The sequence below is a fragment of the Harpia harpyja genome, chromosome 7 (assembly GCF_026419915.1).
Source record: "Harpia harpyja isolate bHarHar1 chromosome 7, bHarHar1 primary haplotype, whole genome shotgun sequence".
NCBI lineage: Eukaryota > Metazoa > Chordata > Aves > Accipitriformes > Accipitridae > Harpia > Harpia harpyja.
In genome coordinates, this window is record NC_068946.1 from 40,891,833 (window position 1) to 40,918,703 (window position 26,871).

The 26,871-nt window shown below is 36.8% G+C and overlaps 1 protein-coding gene across 3 annotated transcripts in view; it reads right to left on the reverse strand.

Annotated features, from left to right (window-relative positions):
* Positions 1-243: 243 nt before the first annotated feature.
* XRCC5 (X-ray repair cross complementing 5) overlaps positions 244-26,871 on the reverse strand; it is a 57,560-nt gene continuing 30,932 nt past the window's right edge. For all 3 annotated transcript variants that reach the window (XM_052792044.1, XM_052792043.1, XM_052792045.1), the window contains 8 exons: positions 23,705-23,901; positions 19,497-19,590; positions 17,973-18,042; positions 10,194-10,303; positions 9,568-9,664; positions 7,482-7,549; positions 2,588-2,659; positions 244-1,786 (listed from right to left, as the gene is read on the reverse strand). In XM_052792044.1, the coding sequence (XP_052648004.1) occupies positions 1,772-1,786; positions 2,588-2,659; positions 7,482-7,549; positions 9,568-9,664; positions 10,194-10,303; positions 17,973-18,042; positions 19,497-19,590; positions 23,705-23,901 (723 nt within the window). In that variant the 3' untranslated portion in view covers positions 244-1,771. The remainder of the gene's footprint in view (positions 1,787-2,587; positions 2,660-7,481; positions 7,550-9,567; positions 9,665-10,193; positions 10,304-17,972; positions 18,043-19,496; positions 19,591-23,704; positions 23,902-26,871) is intronic.

A 26,871-nucleotide genomic window follows, 5' to 3' on the forward strand; every position in this document is an offset into this window, starting at 1 on the left:
GTCTTGATCAAGACTTCTCATAATCTCTGCAAAATGGTAAAAATTATTTTATTGGGGTGTTGTGAAGTTTAGAGTTTGTAAAGAATACAACAAGTAATTACACTCGGCTTCTGTAGAGGGATTTTGATATTCAGTGTTTACATTGTATGCCCAGAAAAGGGGGTTTTGATAGTCTCTCTTAGGCACTGCATAAGTAGTTAATCATCTGATTTTAGCAAACATGGTTCTGAAGAAGACAAAAGCAAATTTTTAAATATTTTATTAATCAAACAAATTAATAAAATGTAAAAAAAACCCAGCCAGTGTTATACTCTATAAATTGGCCTTAAAAGACATTCAAAACAATGGACTGACCACATTTTTCTTATTTACAGTTCAGAAAAATATCTTCTGGTGACATGAATGCTCTAAAGCTCTGGAAAGATCACTTACTCCCTGCCATCTGCATTTGAGAAACCCTTTCAAAGTCTGCATGAACTCAGTCAGGATAGGATGTAAGACAGGAGAGAGCAGGTCGCTGTGTAAGGAGGTAGGGGCAAAAAGCAATTGCTATTTCCCATACCGGAGCCGTTGTTCAGTATAAAGTGCAGATATTCCAAAATATTTTTAACTACAGCTCATGATTTTTTTTCTTTTTTATAATCTTAATACCATTTTGCACAGTATGTTTATACATTTGCAATAATTAAAGATCAGCTTTTACAGGGATGAATCTGGTTGTAACAAAAAAACATCTGTGAAGGTGTCATTAGCGTCTCTCCAGATCTGTAATCAAATTTGAGTATCTCTTTCTAAGCAGTATTTGACTACTTTGGATTGCTCTGTGTAGACAGTACTCCATTTTGGTTACCAATGTTTACTATTATCAGTTATCTATCACAGGTGTCAGTGTACAGCTTTCATGGATTCTTCTGCTCTGTGTTAGCAGTTACCCGCAGTGTATGAAATGGGGATACAACTGATTCATTCATCCTTTTAGCACCAGGAGTATCTACAGTAACCATACTAGTTAAAAGTCTAAAAAAATCAGAAATCCCAGCATATGAAACAGCAAAATGTATAATAGAAAGGGGCAGAGACTGTTGAGCTGCTGCTGACCTGACAGGATAGAGAACCTGTAGTACAGAGATGACCATAATTACTGATTTGGGTACAGTGTGGCAAAATCAGCACACTTGGCTTTGCTGTGTGCTTTAGATTCTGTTGTGTATTTCAAACTATTACTTTGTGACTACCTGGCCTAAAATTTTTTCCCATAAGCCTTTGTGGGGTTTTTTGCTCTGTTTTTTTAATAGGAAAAAAGCATGAAAATAGAGACTTTTTCCCTTCTGTAACAATAACACTATGGAGTTACCTCCACTAAAGATTCAGCATTACATGGTAACCTCACTGTGACATTTCTGTCTTCCTTCCCAGGCAATGTAACAAGAATTTCAGATGCTAGTGCAGATTCTCATTAAATTTAGTAGTGTTTAGCTGAAAGCAATACCAAGGATAAGCTAGATTCAGTGTGCTAAAGAAAAAAAAAAAAAAGAGATGCTTTAATGGTATCATTACTTCACAAATACTTCAGATTATTTCAATCTTCTGTTCTAGTTTTGAAAAGTCGGATGACATTTATACCAACTGGAAAAGTCTCTTGGACTTCTGCTCTCATTCAAGAAAATAAAGATGGATATTCTGTCTTCCCATTAGCATCCTGTTCTGTGCCCCATCTCACAGGGAGATCTCTTTCAAAACTTTGCTTGTATAGTCACCATATATCACCCAGTCACATCATGTCCAGCTGCAAACAGAAGAAACAGATTTGGAAGAAGCAGCATTGAATTCAAGTTATTTCTTACATATGTTTAGTGCTCAGAAAACAAAAAAAAATTCAGAAATTCTTATCGTGTAACAAAAATGGACTGCACAAAACTTAATACTAAGCTGCTATAAAGTACAAAAACAATCCTAAAAATCTCATCTTCACATAATCATATGTGCAATTTATAGATTTAAAAAAGTATAGTCCAAAAGTAGAAATCTGCCTGCTCTTGAAGCTTCTCTAAAACTGTCTACACCATCAGCTTAGGCCTTGGAGACAGATTTGTAATGACTCAGCCTGTAAAAAATGGCTAAAATATTTATTAAAAACCCTCTTGAAATCCTTGAATTTCAGTAAGCCTATACAGAGAAGGTTAACTGAGAAGGTTAAAACATGTTTTTAAAAATTATTTTTAGTTTTCAACCCACATAAATAGCTGTTCTAGATCTACAAGCTTTGTTAAATGCTATCATAGTAAATTATAACAATCTGCTATCAAATGAGCAGCCTCACTGGCTCCTTTGAAACACACTAGAGGACACGTTTAGCCTATGTAAACACCTGTGTTACTACATAACAGTATTTGCCATCATTAAATTACACACCTGGTTATGTTTTACAATAGCAAATAAGTAATTCCATGTGGCTCTCTTCTGACTCAATTCCTTAGGTGTTTTCTAAGCCATGCACTCTAATCTACTGCTTTAAGAAGCACTCTCTCACTGCACCTTTCAGTTACAGTTTAATTCTAAAGCCACATCATGTCTTTACAGTACTCACCAAGTCATCAACATCACCACCTTCATCTGTGGGAGGCAGAGTTTCATTTTTCTTTTCTTTCGGAGCCAAGAACTGAAAATACAAATGTATTTATATGATACTGACAAAACTCAGACCCTTAATATTAAATTAACAGAATGTCTCCTTTGTATATCAAAACAAATCCACCTATAATTAAAAATTATGAAGGAAGTTTGTTCTGGTTTTCACCCTGAAAAATAATCTTAAACTACAGGAAATTTCATAAGACTTGCTTTTAAAGGATTTTACGGTGAAGTGTGTCGAAAAACAAACAAAAGGATATGGTTCTTCAGACAACATATGGTTAAGCTGTAGAACACCCTCTAATAAGGATGCTGCAAATATTAGTCCCTAGTCTCACAGGGAGATGGGGAAAGTTCATAGAAAAGAAATCCTTCGAAGTCTACTAAGTCCACAGAAACAACCTCAAGCGCAGAAAGTACTTGAGACATCAGTGGCTGGAGCCTGGGACTGTACACTTTTCCCTACCCATCTGTTATTGTCCACTGTCAAATATGGGATTCTGGGCTAGATGGAAATTTTGTTCATTACAGTATGGCCATGTTTATGTTCTTAAAAAAGATAATTTTTAAAGTAATATTGTGTGTAGATACAAAATGCTAAAGGACAGCAAATTGCTCCGCCCTGGTATGAATACGTACGTAAGCTGACCAATGGCTTGTTTAGCAAATTTCTTAAGTATGATATTCTAGTTCTGTGTGGAACTTAGAAGCTTCCCATTTAATTCAATTAACATTTAACAAATGAACAAAGACATGAATTTAAAAAAAACCTTCAAACATGCAAGATGGTTAGAATGCCAGTCTTTAAAAATAGAAAATTCATTATGTAAAATTCTATTGCCATAGCTGCTGATACAACTTACCATATGCCCTTCACTTAAAGCATGGCATCCATAAACAGAAGATAAAGGTAAGTTGCTCAGATACTATAACAACTGAAATCAAACATACAGACAATATCGGGAGTACAACCACCTCTGAATCATTTTTCTCTTAGCCTAACATAGTGAAAAAAAAAATTAGCTAGAAAGGTAGGAAAAAAAAATACAAACACTTGACTCTTACTTAAAAAGTATCCAGTTGTCTACAAGTTTTAGTTACGGTCTCTACAAATATCCTTACTATAAAATCATAAATTTTCTTTTTCTTATTGAAAGGTACCAGAACAAGTATACAGAGCCGGGAACAACCCTGCCCCAGATAAAAAGATGGCTGTGAAAACTGAGGAGGAAGAAAAGCCACATTCCATAACTTTGAGTTCCAACACCCTTAATTCAGAAACAACTTCGCTGTAACTCTCGATGATGAAAGAGAACAGCTAGTTAGAAAATAACCACATTAAACAGGCTATAAATACCTGCTTAGAGTTTATGTAACTCTTTTGTGCAAACAGCTGGCTCTTGAAAGCAAGCTACTGTTTACCTGAGGACTTCAACTATAACAGCCAAGGAGGTTGTGTAAAAGGCCATGGGATCCCTACCAGAGCACTACCAGTCTCTGAGACAATACACATGTACTGTAAAAAGCTTAAATTTTATTTTACATAAATAAAATGTTCTGATCCTTCTCTAGAGCAATAGTGACAGCTTTAGACAAGGAGTAAAACACTAAGAAGTTACCTGCTGCATCCCATTTCTGGGAAAGTACCAGCTATCCACTAGGATGAAAAGCAAATACATTGCTTTTGGTTAACACCAAACACAGAGGATGTAGACAACCTCTGCCTAGTTGTCTCAATACCCAAAGGTCAGACCTTTCCTACATCCTAATCGGGAACATCCAAGAGGAATGTAGAAAGCTTACTCCACAGACAACACTCAAATTTTAACATTCTGAATCCAACTTATCATACAGATTTTGTAGCTGCCAAAAAAAAAAAAAAAAAGAGAAGGTGACAGGGCCAGAAGGAATTAGAATTTCAAGATGCCGTACGTCTGTGTATCTTTTTTTGCTGGAAAAGTTCTCAATCTAGTAGTAATATAAAGCACAAACTATGAAACTAAAAACTAATGACATTGTCAGCTCTGAAAGGCTTTTTGTGCCAGATCAAATTTCATTTTACACAGTTAATTAAGAGTCAAATGGTATTTCTGAAAGTAGCACATTTTTCAAAGTTTTCAAAATTAGCTTTCCCACACTAAATTAGGTAAAGAAAGCTAAAAGCTAAAGAAATGTATGATGAAGATTTGCAAAAAATTGAAACCTGAAGTTTCCATCAAATGCTGAACAAAGTTGTTTTTTTTTCCAAAACCCGTTTTACATTTATGCAAAAGCAAATTACATATAATAGTTGTGCTGAAATCCATTATCTTCCCCAAAGCAACCAGAAAAAGCACTTGACACTTCTGCTCTTTTAACCTATCATCATCATGCTCTAAAATGAGTATCTCCACTATTACAGAAAAAAAACCCCTACCTAAAATCATTTTTCTCAGTGATAAGAAAATATGCACGGATAACCTAGCTCATCCAAAAAGAAATTTTTTACATGTTACCTTTCTAATAATTGGCCTTGTAAGTTTTCCTTTCTCCTTCAAACAGCAACCCTCTAAACCTGAAATCTTATATCCAAAACAGTCCTGAAACTGCTATCAGCTAGTGATCTGCACGTAAGAGAAAAGGCTTTTGTGTCACATAGGACCACACTGACAGCCAGTCTCTTGACCTACATGCTTGCACGTGATCTATTACACAGGTGAAGAAAACTTGCATCTTACTCTATTGTGTGATATTTTAAAAGATCCAATATAACCCTTTAGTGAAGTGTATCACCTTCAGTATATAAAACAAATGAACCATTTTTGCAATCTACTATAGACCTAGGAAAATGCTGGCTTTGTATCACACAGGAAAACTGTGGTAGGGTTTAAGTGGACGAAGGAGGATTAGATTTTAGGTCAGTCCCATAACCTCAAGATAAAATTTTCTATTCCTGCAGATCTTACTCCAAGAATAAGCAGTCTTCCAGTTTCTTAAGTAAAAAGTCATATGAACCCTCAACAGACAATGGCAAATCAGGGTTCTGGGTTTGGGTCTGGAGAGCATCGGGGGAGGTGGTTATCTAGTGAATAAGTGGGATTGCCAACTGCCTAGTTAGCAAAAAGATGCAACCCATTTATTCTGAAAGTTAACTGCCATGTTAGAGAACTCCGTTGCAGAGCTGATTTCATGCAATCTCTCTTATTCCCCTATTTTAAAGGGAAGTTATGGCTGTGGTAGGACCTTCAATCAATCACAAAAGAATTTCCTGTATTGCAACACCTGGCTGACTGTAGGATTATGTTAAACAGAAAAGTAATTTTGAAGTCAGCCTACAAATGCTTTGATCCAGCTTAGCTTGGCAGCTGTAAATCTAGTCCTTGGTACTCCATAATTTCTGCTGCATTCCTACGCAGGCACAGTATTTTTTAGCCACCACAAGCTCACAGTTAAGACAACAGTATGCTGTAAGGTCTTAGTGGCTAGTACAGATTTCCTTTAGGAATAGTGGCTATTTCACACAGCATTAGTACATTTTGAGCATCCATGGTAATTTCAAGCTAGAAAGCGAAGTTCTCAAGAAAAACACTGTCTTCGGAAGTTTCCAAGTAAATTCATAGCATTTGGAATATATAACAAAAACTGATACTCTTTAAAGCCACCACTGGGGAAAAAAGTTGCTCTATACAATTATGTGTGACGAGAAACAGCCAGTAGATCCTTCATGTCTAAAAAACCATCATATTCTGTCATTTGTACTCTGCACATGTACTTAGCTTTCTGGACTCTTAGTTTGTTAGCTTTTCATTTTCATGACATTTCTGTGCCTTCTTCACCTTGAGATAAATTGTTACAGATGAAAAAAGCAGTTTCTAAAATACAACCTTTTATCCACTCATTAATTCACTCATGGAGAACCTACTTCCATCCCCTTCTGGTTATTGCTAATGTAAGGCCTGGAAGTTGCAAAAATCAATGTGGCATCTTTTAGAAAAGATGCTTCTCTGCAAAGTACTTGGTGATTTTAGCTACGGGTTTACCTTCAGGGGTCTGTAATACAAGGACCTTCTTTCTCCTAAACTATTTAAAATCATGGCTAGCAGCCTGATACAAGAATGCCCGTTTTACCCTCTCCACACCAATACAATTTTTGACAGCAGCTCTGAATTCTGCTTGCTTTCAAACAGAAGGCACCATTCTGCCTGTTAGAATTCACTACTTTGTAAATGTGACATCCTCCTTTCATCACTGCAGTTACTGAAGTGATATATTTCTGTAGAAATAATATCTGCAAATACTCCAAAACTTTCATTTCCAAAAGGATCTAATATGATCACCAATAATACTACCAGCATCATCTATGATGTGCATGAATCCACAAGAACTGCGTAAAGCGGAAAATACTGATATTGTCTCATATATGGTGAAAACTAGCCATAATAACTTTACATTGCTAACGTTCACAACACCTTTAGACAAAAAAGTATCCTGATTTTTGAACTTGTGTGCTAACAATGAGATGACAGTTCTTTCTATGAAGTTCAAATAGTCATCCTGCATATATAAATAGTCTATAGCTGTTCCACTACGCTGAGTTCCTGAAGCTCCTATTCTTTGTAGAGGACATTTTCAGGTAACAATGTCAATACATGCTACTTTCTAAAGACCAATTAAAGTAAAACGCTGTGGTACATGCTAGCAAATTATTTTTGTTCTGAACTCAGGCAATTTCAGTTGTGTGGCAAAAGAACACTCTTCTTCCTTCATATGGATCCTATTTCATTCACCTAAAGATTTACCCACGGAAGAAGGTATCTTCTGTTCCACAACAAGGACTCTATACAAACAGATTCTCATTAAAAAAACGTTACCTTTTCAGCCTCTTCACTAGTCACCGAACTTTCCTCTGTTTCATCTTTAGTGATCAAAGAAATTCTGTCTAAAAAAATAAGACATATAAAAATATCATTAGAAGGCTTCCCAAAAATGCACTTAATGTTAGAAATGAAAAAAAGTCTTCCAAATTCCAACTTCTGAATGTGTCATCATCACCAGCAAAAATAAAAAAATATTGCTCAAAGGAAAATGTGACTTGCATAAATGAGTCAACTATGATATAAACTATGATATAAAAATAAATTAATGAGCATATTCATAAGCTTGTGGAAGTATCCATTTAGGAAACTGCTAATATTATGACAATCAAACTAATGAGAGACTGAAATCATAGATCACAGATGAAATGCTGAAAATCTATTAGAAATTACACTTTTAGTCATTCACAGCATGCTCTTAGGTCCTTAGGAAAATTAACTCCTAACATACAAAACACTTATGCTGTGACTACCTGCAGTCTGACTACCAAAGTGCTGGTCCTGCCCCTGCTTTGCTCCTTGATTGTGCCAGCACCACCATCCTGTACAGTGACACCCCTGCCCATGACACCCCCTCCCCCAGAAAAAATCTCAATTACTTTTTACCCCATTAGTTTTTCCAGTCTAGCTCATCACTTGGCTACACGAATGCTTGTGCCTGAATAAAGAAGCTGTGGGTGTGAGGGCAAAGAACAGTAGATTCATAAAGGTTTCAGAAGCAGCACAAGTGTAATGCCACATTAATGTGCCCATAGAACAACATGGTAGAGTTTCATGAGAAGTGAACTTGTCAAACAAATCTGCCTTGCTCCTGAGCCACTAACTCATTAACTCACATCCATCCTCTTTTGGTGATTGCAGTCACTCATGACAAGGCCCAATGCATGCCACATTTGACAGAAAAGAGAGGATGGATCATGTGACAAGAAGCAGGGAAAACAGGACTTCTGCTTTTGGTAGCAGCAAGTGAAAAGCAATTTCAGCTACCTAGTGAGAGCAGCTAGATTATGCATAAAGCACCATGATTTTATCATCTTCTCACAAGAAGATAATCTATTTTGTATGAAAATATCAACCCTGTTTTTATTTGTAATTATTTTTTTTCTCAAAAATATACTCCAGTTTGTCAAAAACTCTGGCTTGTACAAACTAATAATTATTCTAGCCTGGCTTTGGAAGATCCAAGTTTCCTACTTTCAAACTTTGATGGTTTCTTTTTTCAAATTTCTTCAGAGAAGGTCCCCTATGATACTACTGAATATAATATTCTTTCAGTGTTGTCTTGTGCCGTTGTTTTGGGTTGCTAAACAAATTCCCATCTTGTATTTTGAAACAGTTGGATGAAGTAGGCATTACAGAGTGTCTGGAGTTCATCATTTTGAAAGGTGCTATACAAAAGCATATAATTGCATTTTATAGCATGCAGCCTTAAGAGATACAGCTGGACATTTAACAGATTTTCTTAGCACTGGTTCCAATTAAAAACAAGAGTATGACGTAAAAGATTTTTTTTAGTCCACCATGTTTTGTATTTGTGAAAATGTTCCTTTATTTATCACTTGCGTAGTCTCTGAATGTCTTTTAGAGTTGCATTGCCTTGTATCTCTCAGTTTAATCATAGGTAGGTGTCATATTACCACATATTCTGTCCTTCAGGTTGCTTAAATACAAAATGATCCGTGACATATTTCAATGCTATCTGTGCCTTTTTTGAAGCTTAATTTGGAAGAATCTTTTCATATTTCTGCTGCATGAGTTTTTTCCATTTATTTTGAAATTCAGCTGAACTTGTATCTTCTTCTCCCGACCCTGTAACATTTAATTTGTCTCTCTTCTTCCACAATTAATTTACCATTTCAACAAGACTTGGCAAGGCATTATGAATATTGCTGATATGAAACTATTAGTGCAAAAAAGGAAGCTGCAACGTGAAAGGTTTTTTTATTTTTTTAAACAGGCTGCAGGAATGAACCATATCAAAACGCTGCTCTGGGGTAAGTGTCCCATTGCTAACTAAGTTTTCTCTTACATAATGGATAACACAACTAGAATTTTTTTTTTTTTTTTTAAAATGCCATCATACCTTGTATCAGGATCTCCCAGAAATCAGCTAAGGCTTTATCTTCCACCTTTGATTTCAGGGCCTGCAGAAAATCATTAAAGCACTGCACCTTGAATAGCTGAAAAAAATAACAGCGATGATAAACAAGAAATATTAAAAATACTAAAGAGCACTGCCAACTTAATTCTTCATGAAGTCATCTAACATGATGAACACAAAAGTCACTACAGATTTTGGGTTTTATCTCTACTAAAACCAAGAGTTCTAAGGAAAGGTGAGCCACAAAAACTGCCTTTCAGAAAGCTAGAAAGACTTTCTTGTAACTAGCTTTACTGAAGAAGAAATTTGTAGGATTGCTTATATTTCTTTTACAAGCATCAGGTCACAGGCCTTCTGTTTTTATGTTTAAAAGAAAACAAAAAACCAGCAAATAAGACCAGAGAAGCTAGTCACCATTCCAGTAAGAATTCCAGTAAAGAAACATAAAATGCAAATATATTTCTAAACTTTCAAACAGCATAACAGATTTTAATCTACAAATCAATTCTTTTTGCTGTAGTAATAAACTCTCAAGTTTCTAATACAGCAAACAGTCCCATCATGTCTTTAATTTGAAAGAGATGAGAGTTTTCACATATTAACATTACCTTCATGGCCTCCTCTCTGAAAACTCTGATACAGCTGATCCCTTTCATGTAATACTGTGAACCTTTATTTTCCAGGAACTGATCAATGCGGTTTATCAACTGCTGACTCACTGAAAGACAAGAAGAAATAAATAAATAAATCAAAGAATGCACACTTTCAAGGCAAAAAAAAATTTTTCTTTTACATCTTTCTCTTTCTATTCCACAGGCATCTAAAGAGTTAATCATACCTACACCACCTGAAGCTACTCAAGTTGATAATTGTTATCTAAGCTACTGACAATTACTTCAGCCTTTCTGGAAAAGCTAGATATACTAGGAAGAAACCCAAGCATGGCCAAGGCAAAAGTCTTTCCCTGAAAGCCAAGGAAAAAAAGCACTGGCCTAGCTTGCTTGATAGAAAGTAAAACCAGAACATTTGGGATCCTAAAGCTGAGGGAGGTTATGTTCTACAATGCAAGCCTACCCCCCCAAGCATCCTTTGAAATACATGCATATTTCAATAAAAGCGTTGAATTTACAATGAAGGTGTAATAATGCCAAAACAACATCTGTAGGGTGATTGCAGTTAAGAGACTACCTTGTTGTTGTTGACATTACAGTATATCTTGTCTCTGTACAGGTAGTTTGATGATTTTTCATCTGGGCAATGCTGTTTATGATTATGGAGGTAAGTGTTATAAACTGTGCATGCCTGACAGAGAAAAGCAGAGGCAAACAATGAGACTTGTACCAACAAGAAGGGGAACACCAGTTTCATCCTCACTGTTGAGCTCCTAAAAGGTAGGTAGCTATAAAACACTGCAAACATGACAAGTGGAAAACGTCACCAAGAGCTCTGCAAGCCCAACTAAATTCTGCTGGATTTTAGTACTTTATTTTCTTCATGTTTAATTACAGGTGAGGAACTGTCCGATTTTACCATCTGGCAGACACCTCAGCCTGGGAAAAGACAAGCGTGAGGAGGATACAGCAGTGATCTATAAACTCAGAAGCACTGTGAAAAGGATGAATAGGGAGCGATAGTCCACTACCTCTCTCAAAACAAGAGCAAAGAGTTGTGTTAAGAGCAAATGAATAAAGAAGTACCTCTTCAAACAGAACCAGTTAACCTCTTTACCACAGGCTGCTGTGGGATGCTAGAAGTTTGAACAGCTTAAAAAAATGCTTGAACAAATTCTTAGAATTCTTAAAAGAGGAACTCTATCAAGGGAGATTAAAGATGATGTTGCCATTGAGGAAGAAAATGCAGGAAAGCATTCTGGGCAAGTCACAGCATCTGCCTGTCCTGTTCTTGTACTGTTAAAGACAGGTTACTGGATTAGCAGAACCTTTAGTCTGACCTATAGCCCTTCTTATATTCAGATGTTACAGGCATAGATGTCACTGCAAGTATTTCAGCCACAGAAACAACATAGAAAATCATCTGCCAGAGTGATGAAAGAGACAAGGATAAACAAACACACCAAGAAGCAGACATGTTTAACTACTGTATTCCACTCTGCTCACTGTAAGCATACGCAGTGCTAGCTGTTATATTTATGTTCTATAAAAGGCCTAATTGAACTGAATCTGAGGGACAGCATCTCTGAAAAGAGTGAAATGAGACATGTCTGATATTCTCCCACTAGCTTTTGACTCTACGGAGTTTCCAGAAAAGGAGGTGTGTAATGGTTCTGTCCAACAGCACCTATCACACAAGAAAATGTGCTGAAGTGCCTACTGCTCCAGAAGTGATCAGCTCACTCTATTTATTTATTTTACCAGTAGCTGACAAACTAAATTTAAGTCTCACTACTTAAGCTCTCCAAGTTAAGTCAGTCCATTTTTTTCATGGTTAACGATTTTCTCATTAAATGTTCTAATTTCTTACGAATTGCACTAATAAAAGCAAGTCCTGCTGGTGTTTTCAGTGGTGGTGGCGTTTTTTTTAAACGCTGCTTTTTCATTGATGTGTTAAATTAAAACCCCAGGCACTACGAGGGTGCAATAAAAGTCTTTATTGTCAGAATGATTCCAGCATACTGTTTGAAATTATCAGACACTCTACTTCTTTTGCATTTAATTTTTTTAAAAATCCCTTTCCATTTGATTGCACTGGCAGGCATCAGAAGAAAACACTTTTTCTTGGTACTGACTGTGAGCTGCCTCCTTTTGAAATCTGTTGTAGGGAACCAAAAAAACTCTTCCACGTTTTACTAGGCACTGAAAGACCATAATATATGCAAGAAACAGGTTACATGGCAACAATATTTTAAGTCAGATTCTTCTAACATCTTGAAACAGCTTGGCTCAAGTTGGGTCTGTCCATTGGGTCTCCCTTAAATGATAGGCCAATGATTGATGAATCTAAAATAGATAAAATTCTTGTGTTTTGATTAGACTACCAAATTACTTCAGGGGTCAAAGACAATACCAGAGATGGTAGATAAGGATTATAACTGGAAGTTCTCCAAAGTGGACTCTGTTCCTTTACACTTGTAGGTCTGAGAACTTTGTTTATTTCCTGCTGCCCATTACCTGCCTTTCCATTAGTATGAATCTTTGGTTTTGGGTGCTGCAAAAAATAGATCTCCCTGATTTTGGAGAAAGGCATGTTCTGCATAAAGATGTCTATTTAACTAAGCTGTGAATATTAGCATTAACTCTGATATGTCCCAGACAAATCTCAGGCACTGGGGTTTTGAAGAGCAGGTCCTGGAGTTACAAACTGACAGGCTACTACTGTGTAACAACAACTTTTTTTCTTCTCTCCCAACTTCCCTCATCCCACACACACATTAAGGAAGTGAACTAACAAACTTCTACATTTTGCATAAAGTGGAATTCCAGCATGTTCTGCAGAACATCCCAAGAAATTTTAATCTTCTGCTTCCTCCTTTTACTGTACCTGAATGGTTAGATAACAAAATATAGTGATTAAAGGCTGGAGAACAGGCAAAAAAAAAAAAAAAAAAAAATCTCTGAAGAGAAGATCTTTTAGTTCTAACAGAATTTAACCCCTTCCCCACTGGCATTCAGATACATTCCCTACTCTAAAATACATTCACCAGTGCTGTTATTTCTTGTGAAATATGCCATGAACAATTATAATAACTTGTTATCTCTGAATAGTTACAGTACAAAAGTGTAGTTATATTTTCATGTTTGTTCAGTTCAGTCCTTGTCGTGGATTACTATGCCAACAAGATTACAGAATAATAGTAGCTAAAACTGTATTATAGTCCAAGTTCAATTCCTTGGGAGTTTTTTTCCTCCCTTAAAAAAATTAATCAGGTTAAAAAAATAGTTCCTTCTGTAGACAGAAGAATCCTGCTATTATCAATCTTTTGATTTATCACTGGTGGTGGTAATGATTTGTATTCATGGACAGTGCTTAAAGTAAGAGTCACTGACAAATCAGTTAAACCACGTGATAATTAATTTTAAACTACTGCTCTGTAGGTATGATCTTTTTGTAACTGAAAAGAAGAAAGATTTTAAACTGAAAAGCGTCCTAATTTTTAAGGATTTCCTTCATTTTTAAGCCAAGAAATAAGAATTTCAAGATCAAGACTGCTGAACTGCTGCAGTGTCCTACGAGGTACTGTTCAATTTTGAAATGGTCCCTCCAAATGGCCTGTGGGTATGGATCAGAATGATTTAGGCTGGATGTCTGAAGGACGTATGGCCCAAATCCCCGCTCAAACCAGGGTCGCTGTGGATTAGGTGGCTCACTGCTCCACGGACTTGAGTTCCGAGTAGCTCCAAAGATGGAGAGTCTCCAAGTTCTCTGGGCCCCTCTTTCTGTGTTTGACTACCACCATCGTGATTTTTATTATTTTTTTTCCCCATAACATCTAATTCCAATTCTGTTTGTTGCAACTCAGAGCTTTGCGTCTCACCCGATCGCTATGCCCTTCAAAGACAAATCTGGCTTCATCTTCTCTGTGAAGCAGACGTACAGAAAACTTCAAAGTGATTTTATATACTCAAGTATTTGGTTTGCAAATACTCTTCTAATGACTGAATCATTTTCATCAAACCAGCCATTGCATTTGGCCTACCTAGCAGTAGAGTATGAACAGTCTCCGAAATACACAAAAACATCCAGTAAGATAAAAACGCAGATGAACTGCAAAGACGTATGCTAACAAAAACTGAAAGTAAATACCAGTTTTTTTAAAAAACTATCTTAGCTCTAAAAAGGTAGTTAACTATACACATTTCTACAGAAAATCTTGCAATAAAATATCATTCTTGTTGCAACTGTCTAATGAATTCCCACTGCAAATCTCTTATACACAATTCTTTTATGCATACAAAGCATCCAGTGCAAAACCAGTGTTTTACATTTTACTTAAGAAGCTATCTACAAGCCATAGGAAAAGTGTGACAACTCAGGCACAATGGAATATTTGCTGAAATCTATACATGCAATTACCGACTCTTTTAACTTTATTTTTCTAGAAATGCCTAGGAATAAAAATATTAACAAACTTGCTATAAATATAAAAACGAGAGTTTGGTACAATTTGTCTATGGACATTTTTTCTTATGTCCATAAACTGTACAGTTGTCATTGGAGATTTCTCTCTTTGCTGACAATCAGTAAAATAAAAAAAAGCTCTTTCAACTACAGGACTTCAGACATCATGTTCTCGGGTAGGAGTCCTGTAAGATGCAATGAAATCCAGCCTATAAACTTGCCCAGAAAATTTACAAACCAAAGAAAACACTACGCATGTGTCAATATCTTTTTTTACTCCCCATTAAGACATCCTATCTTCTACAGAAGCCTATGAAAATACAACACAGCATATCAGACACCTTCTGCTCTCCAGAAATGCAGACATGGAGGGAAACCTGTAAATAGTCCAACAGAATGAACTGGTAGTCATGTGGCTACTCCTTTGGCATTACAAAGATGGCAAGCACTCACTGCATTTGAGAATCTTCTTTGCAGCCACAGCAATGAAGAAACTCATTATACACCCTTGGGAGTAACAATTAGATTCTACTCAGGCAAACTAATCTATTTTATTTGCATTCATTGACAAAAATGTCAGAAGCTGTTGTCAGACGACTGCTCTTCATGATGACTGTGCACTTGTAACCTGCTCAAAATAAGACCTGCATAAAATGACATCTCCCTGGCCATGAATGCAAATAAGAAAGTAAAGATATCTGGTAGGGAAACACAATACTAGTTACATGAGCAATCAACATTAACCAGTAAGCTGACACCATCACACACAACTCATCACATAAGCCATAAGTGGGTCCCTACTGTAGTAAACTACACAGATGTCAATTAAAACCAAAGTTGATTACTGTTTCAGGAATTGAGCTGCTAGTCTCAGAAAACCTATCCCTAAGACCCTTGCCAATTTGAAACTCTTAGATTTTCTAAAAATATGTATTTATACATTAGTGACCCAGTTCTCAGAGTGAATGTGTCGTTTCTTCTGCTCTGGTCCACTGTGGGATGCAGTATCAGACACAGGGTGTCTAACTTGCACTTAGGCTTCTCCTATGAATAGCACAAACCCTGATCATCAAATCCCGGTGAGGCCACTGCAGGAGATGCATTGGTACTCATTTTCAATGATAAATATACAATTAGGATTTCCTACAAGCTGTTTGGAAAAAAAAAAAAAAATTCCCCTTGCCATACTTTGGTATTGATAACTTTACAATTTTGGTGAGAGACTTGCTGTGGACTGAAGGGGATGTGTGCCATTAACCTGCAGCTTAATTAAAAAGCCACTGTACTGTCAGTATTTAAAATACAACTCTTCCTACTGCTACAACTTCTCTATCTGCCAAAAAAACCCACCCCCAATCAAACAGTTGAAAGGTCTTTCTCCTCCCTGTGGAGGGACTCTGTTGCTGTTTTAAAATGAGAATGTAGGCTCTATTCAGTTTGGAAGACTACACTGGATGCTCTTTTTATACAAGAAAGAAGCAAAACAGAATGCAACCTAGTAGTTCTCCTGTCTGTATCCTCACACATAAAATGTAATTTTTTTTTTTTTCCCCAATAAACTATTTGAATGCCACAGATTATCGTTTCCTGCAAAGACTTTTTACATTTCACATGTTCTAGCAGAGGAGGAAAAAAAAAAGTTTCATCATTAAATATGATATAAAATTATACTAAAAACAACCCCCTTAGAACCACTGAATAGTTTTAAGGTAGAATTTACTATTTACATAACCAGAATGCAATACAGCAAGCCATTAAAAACATGCCTGTAATGTTTTATGTATTAAGCTACCTAAAAGGCTCTAAAGCAGAAAAAGGATTATGCAGAAGAAAAAAGTAATATGCAGAGCATGTTTTTATTTATAGTGGCTTCTATCTCTCCTTTAAATGGGTGACTGCGCTACATTCTGTCTAACTACCCCTTATAATTACAGAGCAAATCACACAAAAAATAAAAGCAGATTGCTGAAAATTTCAGAAGCCATCCAAACATGTACTGCAGTTATCTCCAGCACAGCTACCAAGTGGACATATTTAAGCACTCTTTAGTTAAACCGTCTTCAAGGGTAATCACTATACTTATTTGTGCCTTAAAGCTTTCCTACATGATAAAATTAATTACTGTAACGAAGTAGTCAACTGTTTCACAGTTTCTGTATTCTAATATATTGTACAATGCTTTTTTACTGCATCTTAATATAGCTGATATTTGAGAACACAATTCAAATAGTTTTTCAATAAACAATTTCTTCTGCATCTAATGCAAAATCCATGTAAAAAGCTGGCTAGGTGGCTTATAGAGCTGGAAATTCTGGAGAGAAATAGCTAAGTAGGCTTTAACAGACTGTATCACAAATCAATATACCACTCAACACCCTTCTTGAACTATGTCTAAAAGGACCAATAGCCATGTTGAAATACCTAGCACCTCACCTCAGCATCTCTGCAAATCTTTTTCTTTGAAAAGAAATGTTACATTAGTGGCTATTCGGCAGATGAGGTTTATCTTGCCACAACCTTCAAATCACCCTTTAAAAGAAAAAAGGACCCCATCCATCTTGTGCATTCTTTTTAAGATACCTTTGGATTACATATATCTCTGCAGAGCTATTCCAGTAGGGAAATACCATACAAACAAATGATAATTCCATTGCATTTTCAGACATATGGCGTGCAAGACAGTGGCTGACCTGTGCTTTGTATTCTTCCTCGCCTCTGCATCAAAACCCTGTTTTGCTGTACACTGAGAATAGATTCAGTGCACAAAGAGCCTCATCTCATCTTTAAGAGTCACATACTACCTGCTCTTTACACCCTAAATTCACCTTTCTTTTGCTTACCACAAGCAGTAAGAAATGTTCTTTGCATGATTTAAATCTCAGGCATCAGATTCTTATTTCTTCATGGAACAGAGTTAAGTAGACTGCAGAAGACAAGTTTCTCACACCACATGCAGCCAACACAGAAAGATCCCGTGAAGCTAGATGAAAGCTGATACCCAGTTTGAATGACGCAGTCAGTACCAAGGGATCTTCTGTTAAAAACACCTGAGGAGTTGCTCAGATGCCTCAATGTAGCTGTCTAGTGCCATCTTACACAAACATGGATATCTGAGACTTTCAAATGGGGAAGGCAAATATTGACACGGGAATTGAGTGACACCTTTCTTTGCTGAGTGGCACTAGAAGCTAAGCAGTAAACTCCAGAGCATCTCACATAGCACTAGAAACTTATGTTTAGACAAACGGATTGCATTTACTGAACCCTGAAGATGCTAGTAAATATAATTAAGATAGATGAAAGTCATTTACCGTCTTTGAAGTCAGCGTTTTTCTGCCTCACCAGAATTCGGAAATCTTCTGCTGGGTTAACGCTGCCAACCTACAAAAGGTCCAAAAATGATACAATCGTCTGTCAATATCCATCTCTTTCTTCTTGCAAGGCAACAAGAATCTTTAAATTTCTGTTTATTTTAATATGGAAACAGAAGCTCTACACTTCTCTACATGCAGATTCATAAAATGCAAGTCTTGCAATGTGTGTTAACGTGCAGTACTCCTAGCAAAGGTTAGTTATGACATGAGCAAGATGAACTTACTATGCTGCACTGTTAAGCCAACCATGTTCTCTGGGGTTTAGAGGTCAGAAGCACAGTAATTCAGGTTATCTGCTAGTTCAGCTTTGAGACTTTCTGTAGCACAGACCTCTCACTAATCTTGACAGACGCTTAATGAGGAATGGGAGCTCCCAGGCATGTGGGTACAGAATCATTGGCTTGCCACTCCAATAGGAAGCTCAAAATTAAAAGCTTGCACTCAATTCATCTACCCTTTCTGGTCCAGTCTGATATCTTAAAGCTGAAGCTCTAAATAGGCATACAGGTGCAGAAACCTTACAAAGGAACTAAAACGAGGTCAAATATAAATAAACACTTACTGAAAAACGGATGCAGTAAGTTTAGAAAAAAAAAAATTACATTGCTTAAAATTTCCTTTCAGGAATCAAAATTGTCCTGTTTATTTGAAATTTTTATGCTTTGCTGTCAAAATAATTCACAGATCTTTCAATAAGCTTGCTTGGTGTCTTCATGTTTCTTTTAAATCTGGCAATGTCACTTTTCAGGAAATATCAGAAATTTATGTTAGGAGTACAGAATATTTAAGTCTTTTTAGATTTTAAATCTTTTTTTAAATCTCAATTGTGCATTTTAAAAACCAACCTTAAAGGATAGCACGTTTGAAAACAAGTGAAGTTATCTCAATATTAAATCACTTTTTTTCCTGTAATATGAAAAATCAAATAAAGGAAAGCGCACGGTTATGATACAGGCTTCATCTACCCATGTACACAACATCTGGAATTAAGTTAGACCTAGCAGCAAGATTAAGCCAAATTTGTGATTCAGAACCCCAACTAATGCAGAGAACAGTCTCTAAAAATCACAGCAATACCCTTGATTAAATATACAGAGGCAATTTCTATGTTGCAGATGATATGAAAGGGAGCAAGAACAAAATTCAACCACTGAACCCCAGTTCTGAGATTCTGTTTTCTTCAGATCCTCAGGCTTGCCCTTTAGAGTTCTAGACATTGGGGGAGAATTTTGTCCTAAAATATAGAAGACTCATGGAAACTTGTGCTAACATACGCCTAAGGGCAGAGAAAGTTGTCTTTACAAGCTCTAGCAGAGAGTCTCAAATCTACAAGTAGACAGTATTTCAGTCATGTTTCAGCTAGAAACCCTCCTTTTATCAGGAATTCTGTATATTCACTATAATACACTCAGAGAAATTTATCTTCCCCTTTAATAATCAGATTTGTAAAAATATGCTTACAGAGGTGACAGTGCCTTCAGCAAGTTTTATGATGCTAAAGCTACCTTCCTCATCTTCAATTTTTGGTTTCTTGGGGTTGGGTCCATCTTCACTGCTGCAAATGAGAAGGAAAAAAAATTAATATAAACACTTAAACTGTCCTGCCTACTAAACAGGGAGTCAGTAAATTAATGAACTACACACCTAACACTGAACAAAACTTCATTATATAACTGCTCCAAAATTAACACTAAACCATGCCTCATTTTTCCCCACAGGCTGCACAAAGCACACAGTAGAAACAGAGATCAAACTTAATCTTAGCATAAAACAAGGGCACCGCTTGTTGAAGACGCAAGATTATTCATGCTTATTCATGCTTATATACACATCTTCTCCACCTTTCTAAATACGTAATATCTTCAGTCACTTTACTTGGAACCTGTATATTGAGTTAACCTTGATAATTTACAGCATATGATTTACTGATTTACAGTGTATTACATAACATTTGCTATTCTCACCAGATTCATTCTAAACATGAAGTGGGAATGAAAACTTAACATTTAAGAGAGAAATTCATTTACTCTTCAAAAATTATCTGCTAGTTCCTGTCTTGGAATTGATAGCTACTATAAACCTGTTTACACAGTGGCTTTTGAGTTTAGTGACCCATATTCTCCACCACTTACAGCAGTCAAAACCTGCTAGACAAACCCCAATTAAGCACGTAAGAACTCTTTTACAACATTTTAAGCTACATCTCAAAAAGCTTTCAAAAGATTATTTGTTATTTTTAAAAAGGTAATTCTGATTTTAGGCTACTTTCTAACTTTGTCCTCACAGGTAACATATACCAAGGTGTACATTCAAACTAGGAACTTAACTGTAACATCTAATGTGCAAACTTTAGAGCACATCTTGGCAACAGAGGAAAATCCAGGTAATCACAAAACAGGAAAAAAAATCAGACACTGTGTTTTGTGTCACTTAATGTGACAGGCTACTGACACAGAAGAATCGATTTCAGTTTAAGAATGACTGAAAGCTACTCAGCGATCTAAAAGGCAGTATTTGCGTTCAAGGAATCCCAAAACAAAGTAGGAAGTTTTTCTTAAAAATTCTACTACTGCAGTGAAAAGAAGAAACTGCTTGACAATGTAGGGACAAAGCCAGAGATCCTGGACTAGGTGCCACTTGGCATTCTACAAGATTAGAACTGATTTTAAAAAACTGCACTGCATGTTACAGAAGCAATCAACTGTTAGAAAGAACTTGTACAGTCTTCCTTTTTACTTTCTATAGCACACTCCTCCCCTACTTTACAATCAGTGTTTATCCCACTTTGTTTCAGTAGTCTTTTCTGTCCTTTACTTAATTTTGTCACTACTGAAATGAAATCCCATCTCAGCAACTCCTGTCATCCAACGTAACCTTACTTATCACTCTAGGAGAAATGATGACTTTAGTTATGCCTCAGGACAAGGATAGGATACCTTGCTTCATTCTCAACTCTGCTGACCTTCTGGCTGACCTTGAACAAGCTGCTTGACAGCCAATATGCCTGTCCGTAAAATGCAGAAACTGATAGTTATCTAAAACCAGTGAGTTTAGAATTTCTACGTGAATCAAAATTCTTGCATATTGATGTGGTTTGATGAAAGGTGCAAAGAACAATGAAAATTCTCTTTTAGAATATTTTTCTCCAAAGGTGTTTTGCAATCAGTTGCAATGTCTTGAAATCTTTTTCCTCCTGTATTATTTTTACTGATTCAAAATGCTTTGAGATTAGAGGAAGGAGGAGAACATAAATGATGATGCTGCATTTAACTGCCTAGGACCAAATCTATAGCTGTCATTAACCAGTAGAGTTTGTTAGAGTACTGCAGAAACTAATGAATCAATACCCATTTATACCAGCCAAGGATCTGACATTTAGAATCTGTTACTTGTAATGCACTGATTAGCAGTATTTTTAAACTGTAAAACATGCAACTACTATTTGAGAAAAATTAATAAAATAGAAGATTAATTTAAAACACCCACTTCTACATTTATATAGAAGCCTCTCACATACTGCAAAGCTGGATGAGGTAACAGCCTCTCCAAAGCCAACCTAAGAAGGAAAAAGTAAAATGCTTTCTATTTTACTGGATTTTTTAAACTACACAGAGCTTAGCAAAAGTGAAACAAACAAATGCTGAATATTAAAATCTGTATTAAGATATCATGTCTACATTTATGCTGCCTAAGTAGACATTAATCTGGTCAATATGATGATAGGAGACACAAATCAGTTTTAGAAAACAAAAATAATGGCTAAGAGAGCTTCTAGCCAACTTTTTCAAAACGCTTTAGCACAAATTACCTAGATCTGATAATTTTAATAAATTGAATATTATTTGTTGTTTAACATTTTTCTTAGTCATTGTTGCAGTGATGTACTTTTCTTTATCAAGTGATTTTATTATACCACTCAGCTTTTCCCCAAACACAGAATAAAACCATACAGTTAACACATCTGTTGTAGTAATAACACTACTGTTCTCATTCAATACTACAGCAATACCATTTTTTTTGCAATTTTTTAAAATCCTATTACCCTTCATTCTTCTTTGCATAGTTGAGTCTGTATCCTTTTGCCTCCTTTACAGATTTTTTTTTAAATCATTTTAATGCCCTACACCAATTTCTATCTCAATTATTTTTATAGCTGCTTTCATCACCCCTCTAAAGGAAACCAGTTTTCAAACAAAATAGCTTTCCTTCTTGCTTGTCAACTTGATTCCTTTGGAGCGATATGTTTTTAAGCAACTACCAGTAATGGGTCACTGGTTTTTGTTTAAATTCTCTCCCTAGCTTGTTTGAACCCAAGTTTTGATTTTTACTTTTTTTAACTGGTTCTATCACTTTTTAAAATACACATATAAATGTATGTATATGCAACACACAGAGAAACTGGGGCACAGAGCAAGGACAAGAGAATTTAACCAGTATGAATTCACAGACACACCAAGGCAAGACAGGCACACACAGCAATGAACAAAATAAAAAGCAAGGTGTTTCCCAGTCTGTATATAGAAATGTGGTCACTATTCCAGAGCAGTAATGTGAGAAGTCCCATCTCATGTCTTCCCAAAGATAACACACTGAGGAGGCTCTAGCCAACTCAAGGTAAAGGATATATAACAGCTCACTAAGCAAGGCCTCAAAATGCCTCAAAGACATTATTCCTTGCACTGAAAGGACTAAGCTAAAAATGACAAAAGGGAGGGAGAAGGAGCTAACTGAGAACTCTCCAACATCCTAGGGGACCCACTAGTTATATTGTAGGCATTCAATAAATTAAGCTCTAAAAAGCAGATTTTTGTTTGAGCAAATTGATTTGGCTGGTGTGACAGTACCAATGCAGTAGCAATTAAGCATTTATTCTTCATATTTGCAGCACAAATAAAGTAAACACAATATATGTAATAACATAAAAAAATAATTTTATCTTAAAAACTGTTCAGACAACAGATGTTCCAGGAAGAGTCCATAACAGTTTGATTTTTCGAGACATCCACGTTTATTGCACAGCAGATAATAATGAAGCTGCTTTTCTTTTGATTTGGTATTCAAAATGAAAGCTACAGAACAACATAAATTGAGCATGCTGAGAAAGAACACTCATCTTTACAGCTAATTTAAAGCTCTGCAGCATTTATTTTATACTAAATTAGACCTTCTGTTATTCTTATTTGAACTATTTTATAACTACCGGTAGGACAAACTGTTTCACCAGGAGACAGTAAGTAATGCAACAGGTTGCCCAGTGAGCATGTGCAGTCTCCATCCCTGGATGTTTTCAAGACCAGACTGGTTGAAGCCCTGAGTTACCTGTTTAGATCTCATAGATGACCCTGCTTTGAGCAGCAGGTTAAACAAGAAACCTGCTGAGGTCCCTTCCAGCCTGATGGATTCTGTGATTCTGTGGCAACAAATACAGACATAAGGAAGCTACAGACTGGTTCTGGTGTATCTTGCCCCATAATAGTAAGACCACCACTACTCAACAAAATACCCCAGACGTACTGTGGTACCACAATATTCTCCACCCATCATTATTTTTTCAGTGTGTAACTCATTGATCTTATGTTCAAAAGACTCTAAGCCTGCTTCATCCAGCAAAAACAATTTGAAGTGTAAAAAAAAGTTTCAGAAAAATTCATAATACATCTCCAACTTACTTGTCTTTGAAGATGTCTTGAGCAGTCTTCTCTTCTTTTTTCTTGCCAACTTCCTTTAGGGGGAAAAGTGCTTTTACTTTTTCAAGAGGAGCCTGACACCTTTCTTTAACCACACAGGGCATCTCCAGCATCTCTAGAAGGTGCTGTTCAATTGGCGGCAATGGCTCATTGGGGTGAAAAGCCTTATGCTGCAAACACTGCAAGAAACAATTTAAACTAAAAGTTTTTCTTTGCTCATGTGCCTTTAATATAATGCCTGTATGTCTAACATCATATGGTACATGCAAAATATCTTCCATATTAAGAAACTACCGTCATATTGCTGACAAATATTCCAGCTCACAAGAGGATTGAAAGTCACACGGTCAGCTGTTTAAGGAGATTAATAATGATATTAAACAAGAATACTGATGCAGATGAGTGTTCCCACACTCACTGGAATGAGTTCTATGAAAATTGTTAGGAAAATCCCAGGAATAAAACAGTCATCTGCATCTATTCAGCTTTTTAACTCCACTTTACCTTTAAAATGCAGTTCTATTATAAAAGTCACATGGGAGAGACTTCTATACATTCCAAAATGAGGCAACGAGATATATATCCCAACCATGTATTCCAGTTACTGTCACAGTTTGTTGTCCCTCAAAGAAAATATTTCTTCTTGGTCAATAAAACTCAGTATGCATACAAAATAAATTTTCACCAGTTTACGAGCAAATGGAAAGAGAGAAGTTAAAGGTGCACAGGTGAGGCACAGAATATAGGTATGTTTGCAAATTAGCTTTGAAAAGAGTGTGGGAATGAAGGGGCTTGACAGATGTACATCAAAGTTGGAACAGATGGTAGGAGCTACAGAGGAGAAGGCTTTTTCACCAAAGTGTAAAGACAGTGCACGCAGTCAGGGAGCCAAGCAGAGGGAGAGAGACGAGGTTAATGAGGCAGGCTACAGAAGTTCCACTGAGAATTTTAAAAACAAAGTAGGTATCTCTAAAATGTTGTGAAGTGTAGAATAGCAGTAGAGATGTATGTGTATGTACATATATACACAGATACCAGTGCATGCACACACATACCTAAAAACACGTGTTGTACATGGGAGATTAATTTTTCCAAGCCTGTTGTACTGGGTTAGACAGAATTAGACAGAAGTGTGAAGGTAACTACTCAGTAAACTAGCAATACAGCAGAGATTTGCTCTCCTGTTGGCTGTCAGACAAGACATTAATTTAAAAAACAAAACCAAAGCAAACAAACCCCTCTGTTCATGCTGAAAAGCTGCCAATAAAAGAAAATCCAGACCATATGCTACACATCGATACTGATGTGCTTTCATGCTGCCATTAAGATTCCAATCCATATTAGAGCATACTTTCAAAAGGACGCAGTCATACAAGGCTACTGATTTGGAAACACTTGTAATGATTTAAGGCATAATTATTTTGAAAGAGAGTAAAAATGTTGCTGGAAGCTGCAGTAATGGCTCTTGTGATACAAAAAAACAATATTAAAAGAACATTAGGAAATTGAATTAAACTCACAAAGCAAAAAACCTAAGTCCCCTGTTGTGAATGTGTTTTTCAGGCTTTTGCATCTGAAATCTCTGCATGTGGAGCTACAAGAGCTGAGCAGGCTGAGTAGCCACAGCCTCCACTTGTTCCCGTTTTTAGGGTAGATGACTGTCCTGGTTTTGGTTGGGATAGAGTTAATTTTCTTTCTAGTAGCTGGTATAGTGTTATGTTTTGGATTTAGTATGAGAATAATGTTGATAACACACTGATGTTTTTAGTCTAAACACCGCTTAGCAACAACTAAGTCAAGGGTTTTTCAGTTTCTCATGCCCAGCCAGCAAGAAGGCTGAAGGGGCACAAGAAGCTGGGAGTGGACATGGCCAGGGCAGCTGACCCAAACTGGCCAAAGGGGTATTCCGTACCATGTGACGTCATGCCTGGTATATAAACGGGGCGGGGGGAGTTGGCCAGGGATGGGGGGGATTGCTGCTCGGGGACTAACTGGGCATCAGTCAGCAAGTGGTGAGCAATTGCATTATTGTCGTGGTTTAACCCCAGCCAGCAACTAAACACCACGCAGCCGCTCACTCACTCCCCCCCACCCAGTGGGATGGGGGAGAAAATCGGGAAAAGAAGCAAAACCCGTGGGTTGAGATAAGAACGGTTTAATAGAACAGAAAAGAAGAAACTAATAATGATAATGATAACACTAATAAAATGACAACAGCAATAATGAAAGGATTGGAATGTACAAATGATGCGCAGTGCAACTGCTCACCACCCGCCGACCGACACCCAGCCAGTCCCCCAAGCGGCGAATCCCTGCCCCCCACTTCCCCATTCCTATACTGGATGGGACGTCACATGGTATGGAATACACCGTTGGCCAGTTTGGGTCAGGTGCCCTGCCTGTGTCCTGTGCCAACTTCTTGTGCCCCTCCAGCTTTCTCACTGGCTGGGCATGAGAAGCTGAAAAATCCTTGACATTAGTCTAAACACTACTGAGCAACAACTGGAAACATCAGTGTTATCAACATTCTTTGCTCTGAACTCAAAACATAGCACTGTACCAGCTACTAGGAAGACAGTTAACTCTATCCCAGCTGAAACCAGGACAATTATGCATCACTTGTTTTGTATATTCCAGTTCTTTTATTATTGTCATTTAATTATTATTATCGTTATTATTATTTTCTTCCTTTCTGTTCTATTAAACTGTTTTTATCTCAGCCCACAAGTTTTACTTATTTTTCCTCTGATTCTCTCCCCCATCCCACTGAGGGGGATGGGGAGTGAGCGAGTGGCTGCATGGTGCTTAGTTGCTGGCTGGGGTTACACCAGAACAATGACAACCTCTGAAACCTGATGGCAGGTACCATCAAAACTCAGGTGCTAAATGGAGATGAAGTTGAACAGACTTAACCTGGAGTTTCCAATCCCAAACAGTCCCTTTTAACCTTGCTTTCTCTTCCTTCTGTGCCCAGCAAGAACCACTCGACCTTCACTGGCCAGAAAGCAATCCATGCTGCCACTGGCTTCCAGACTCACTGTTCTACTCATGCATGTTGTCAGCAATGTACTAGCTCCTCCTTGTTCTTCCTAATTTCCTTACATTTCCAGCCTAGAGATGTAGCCAGCTTTCAGGAACAGGGGTCACAC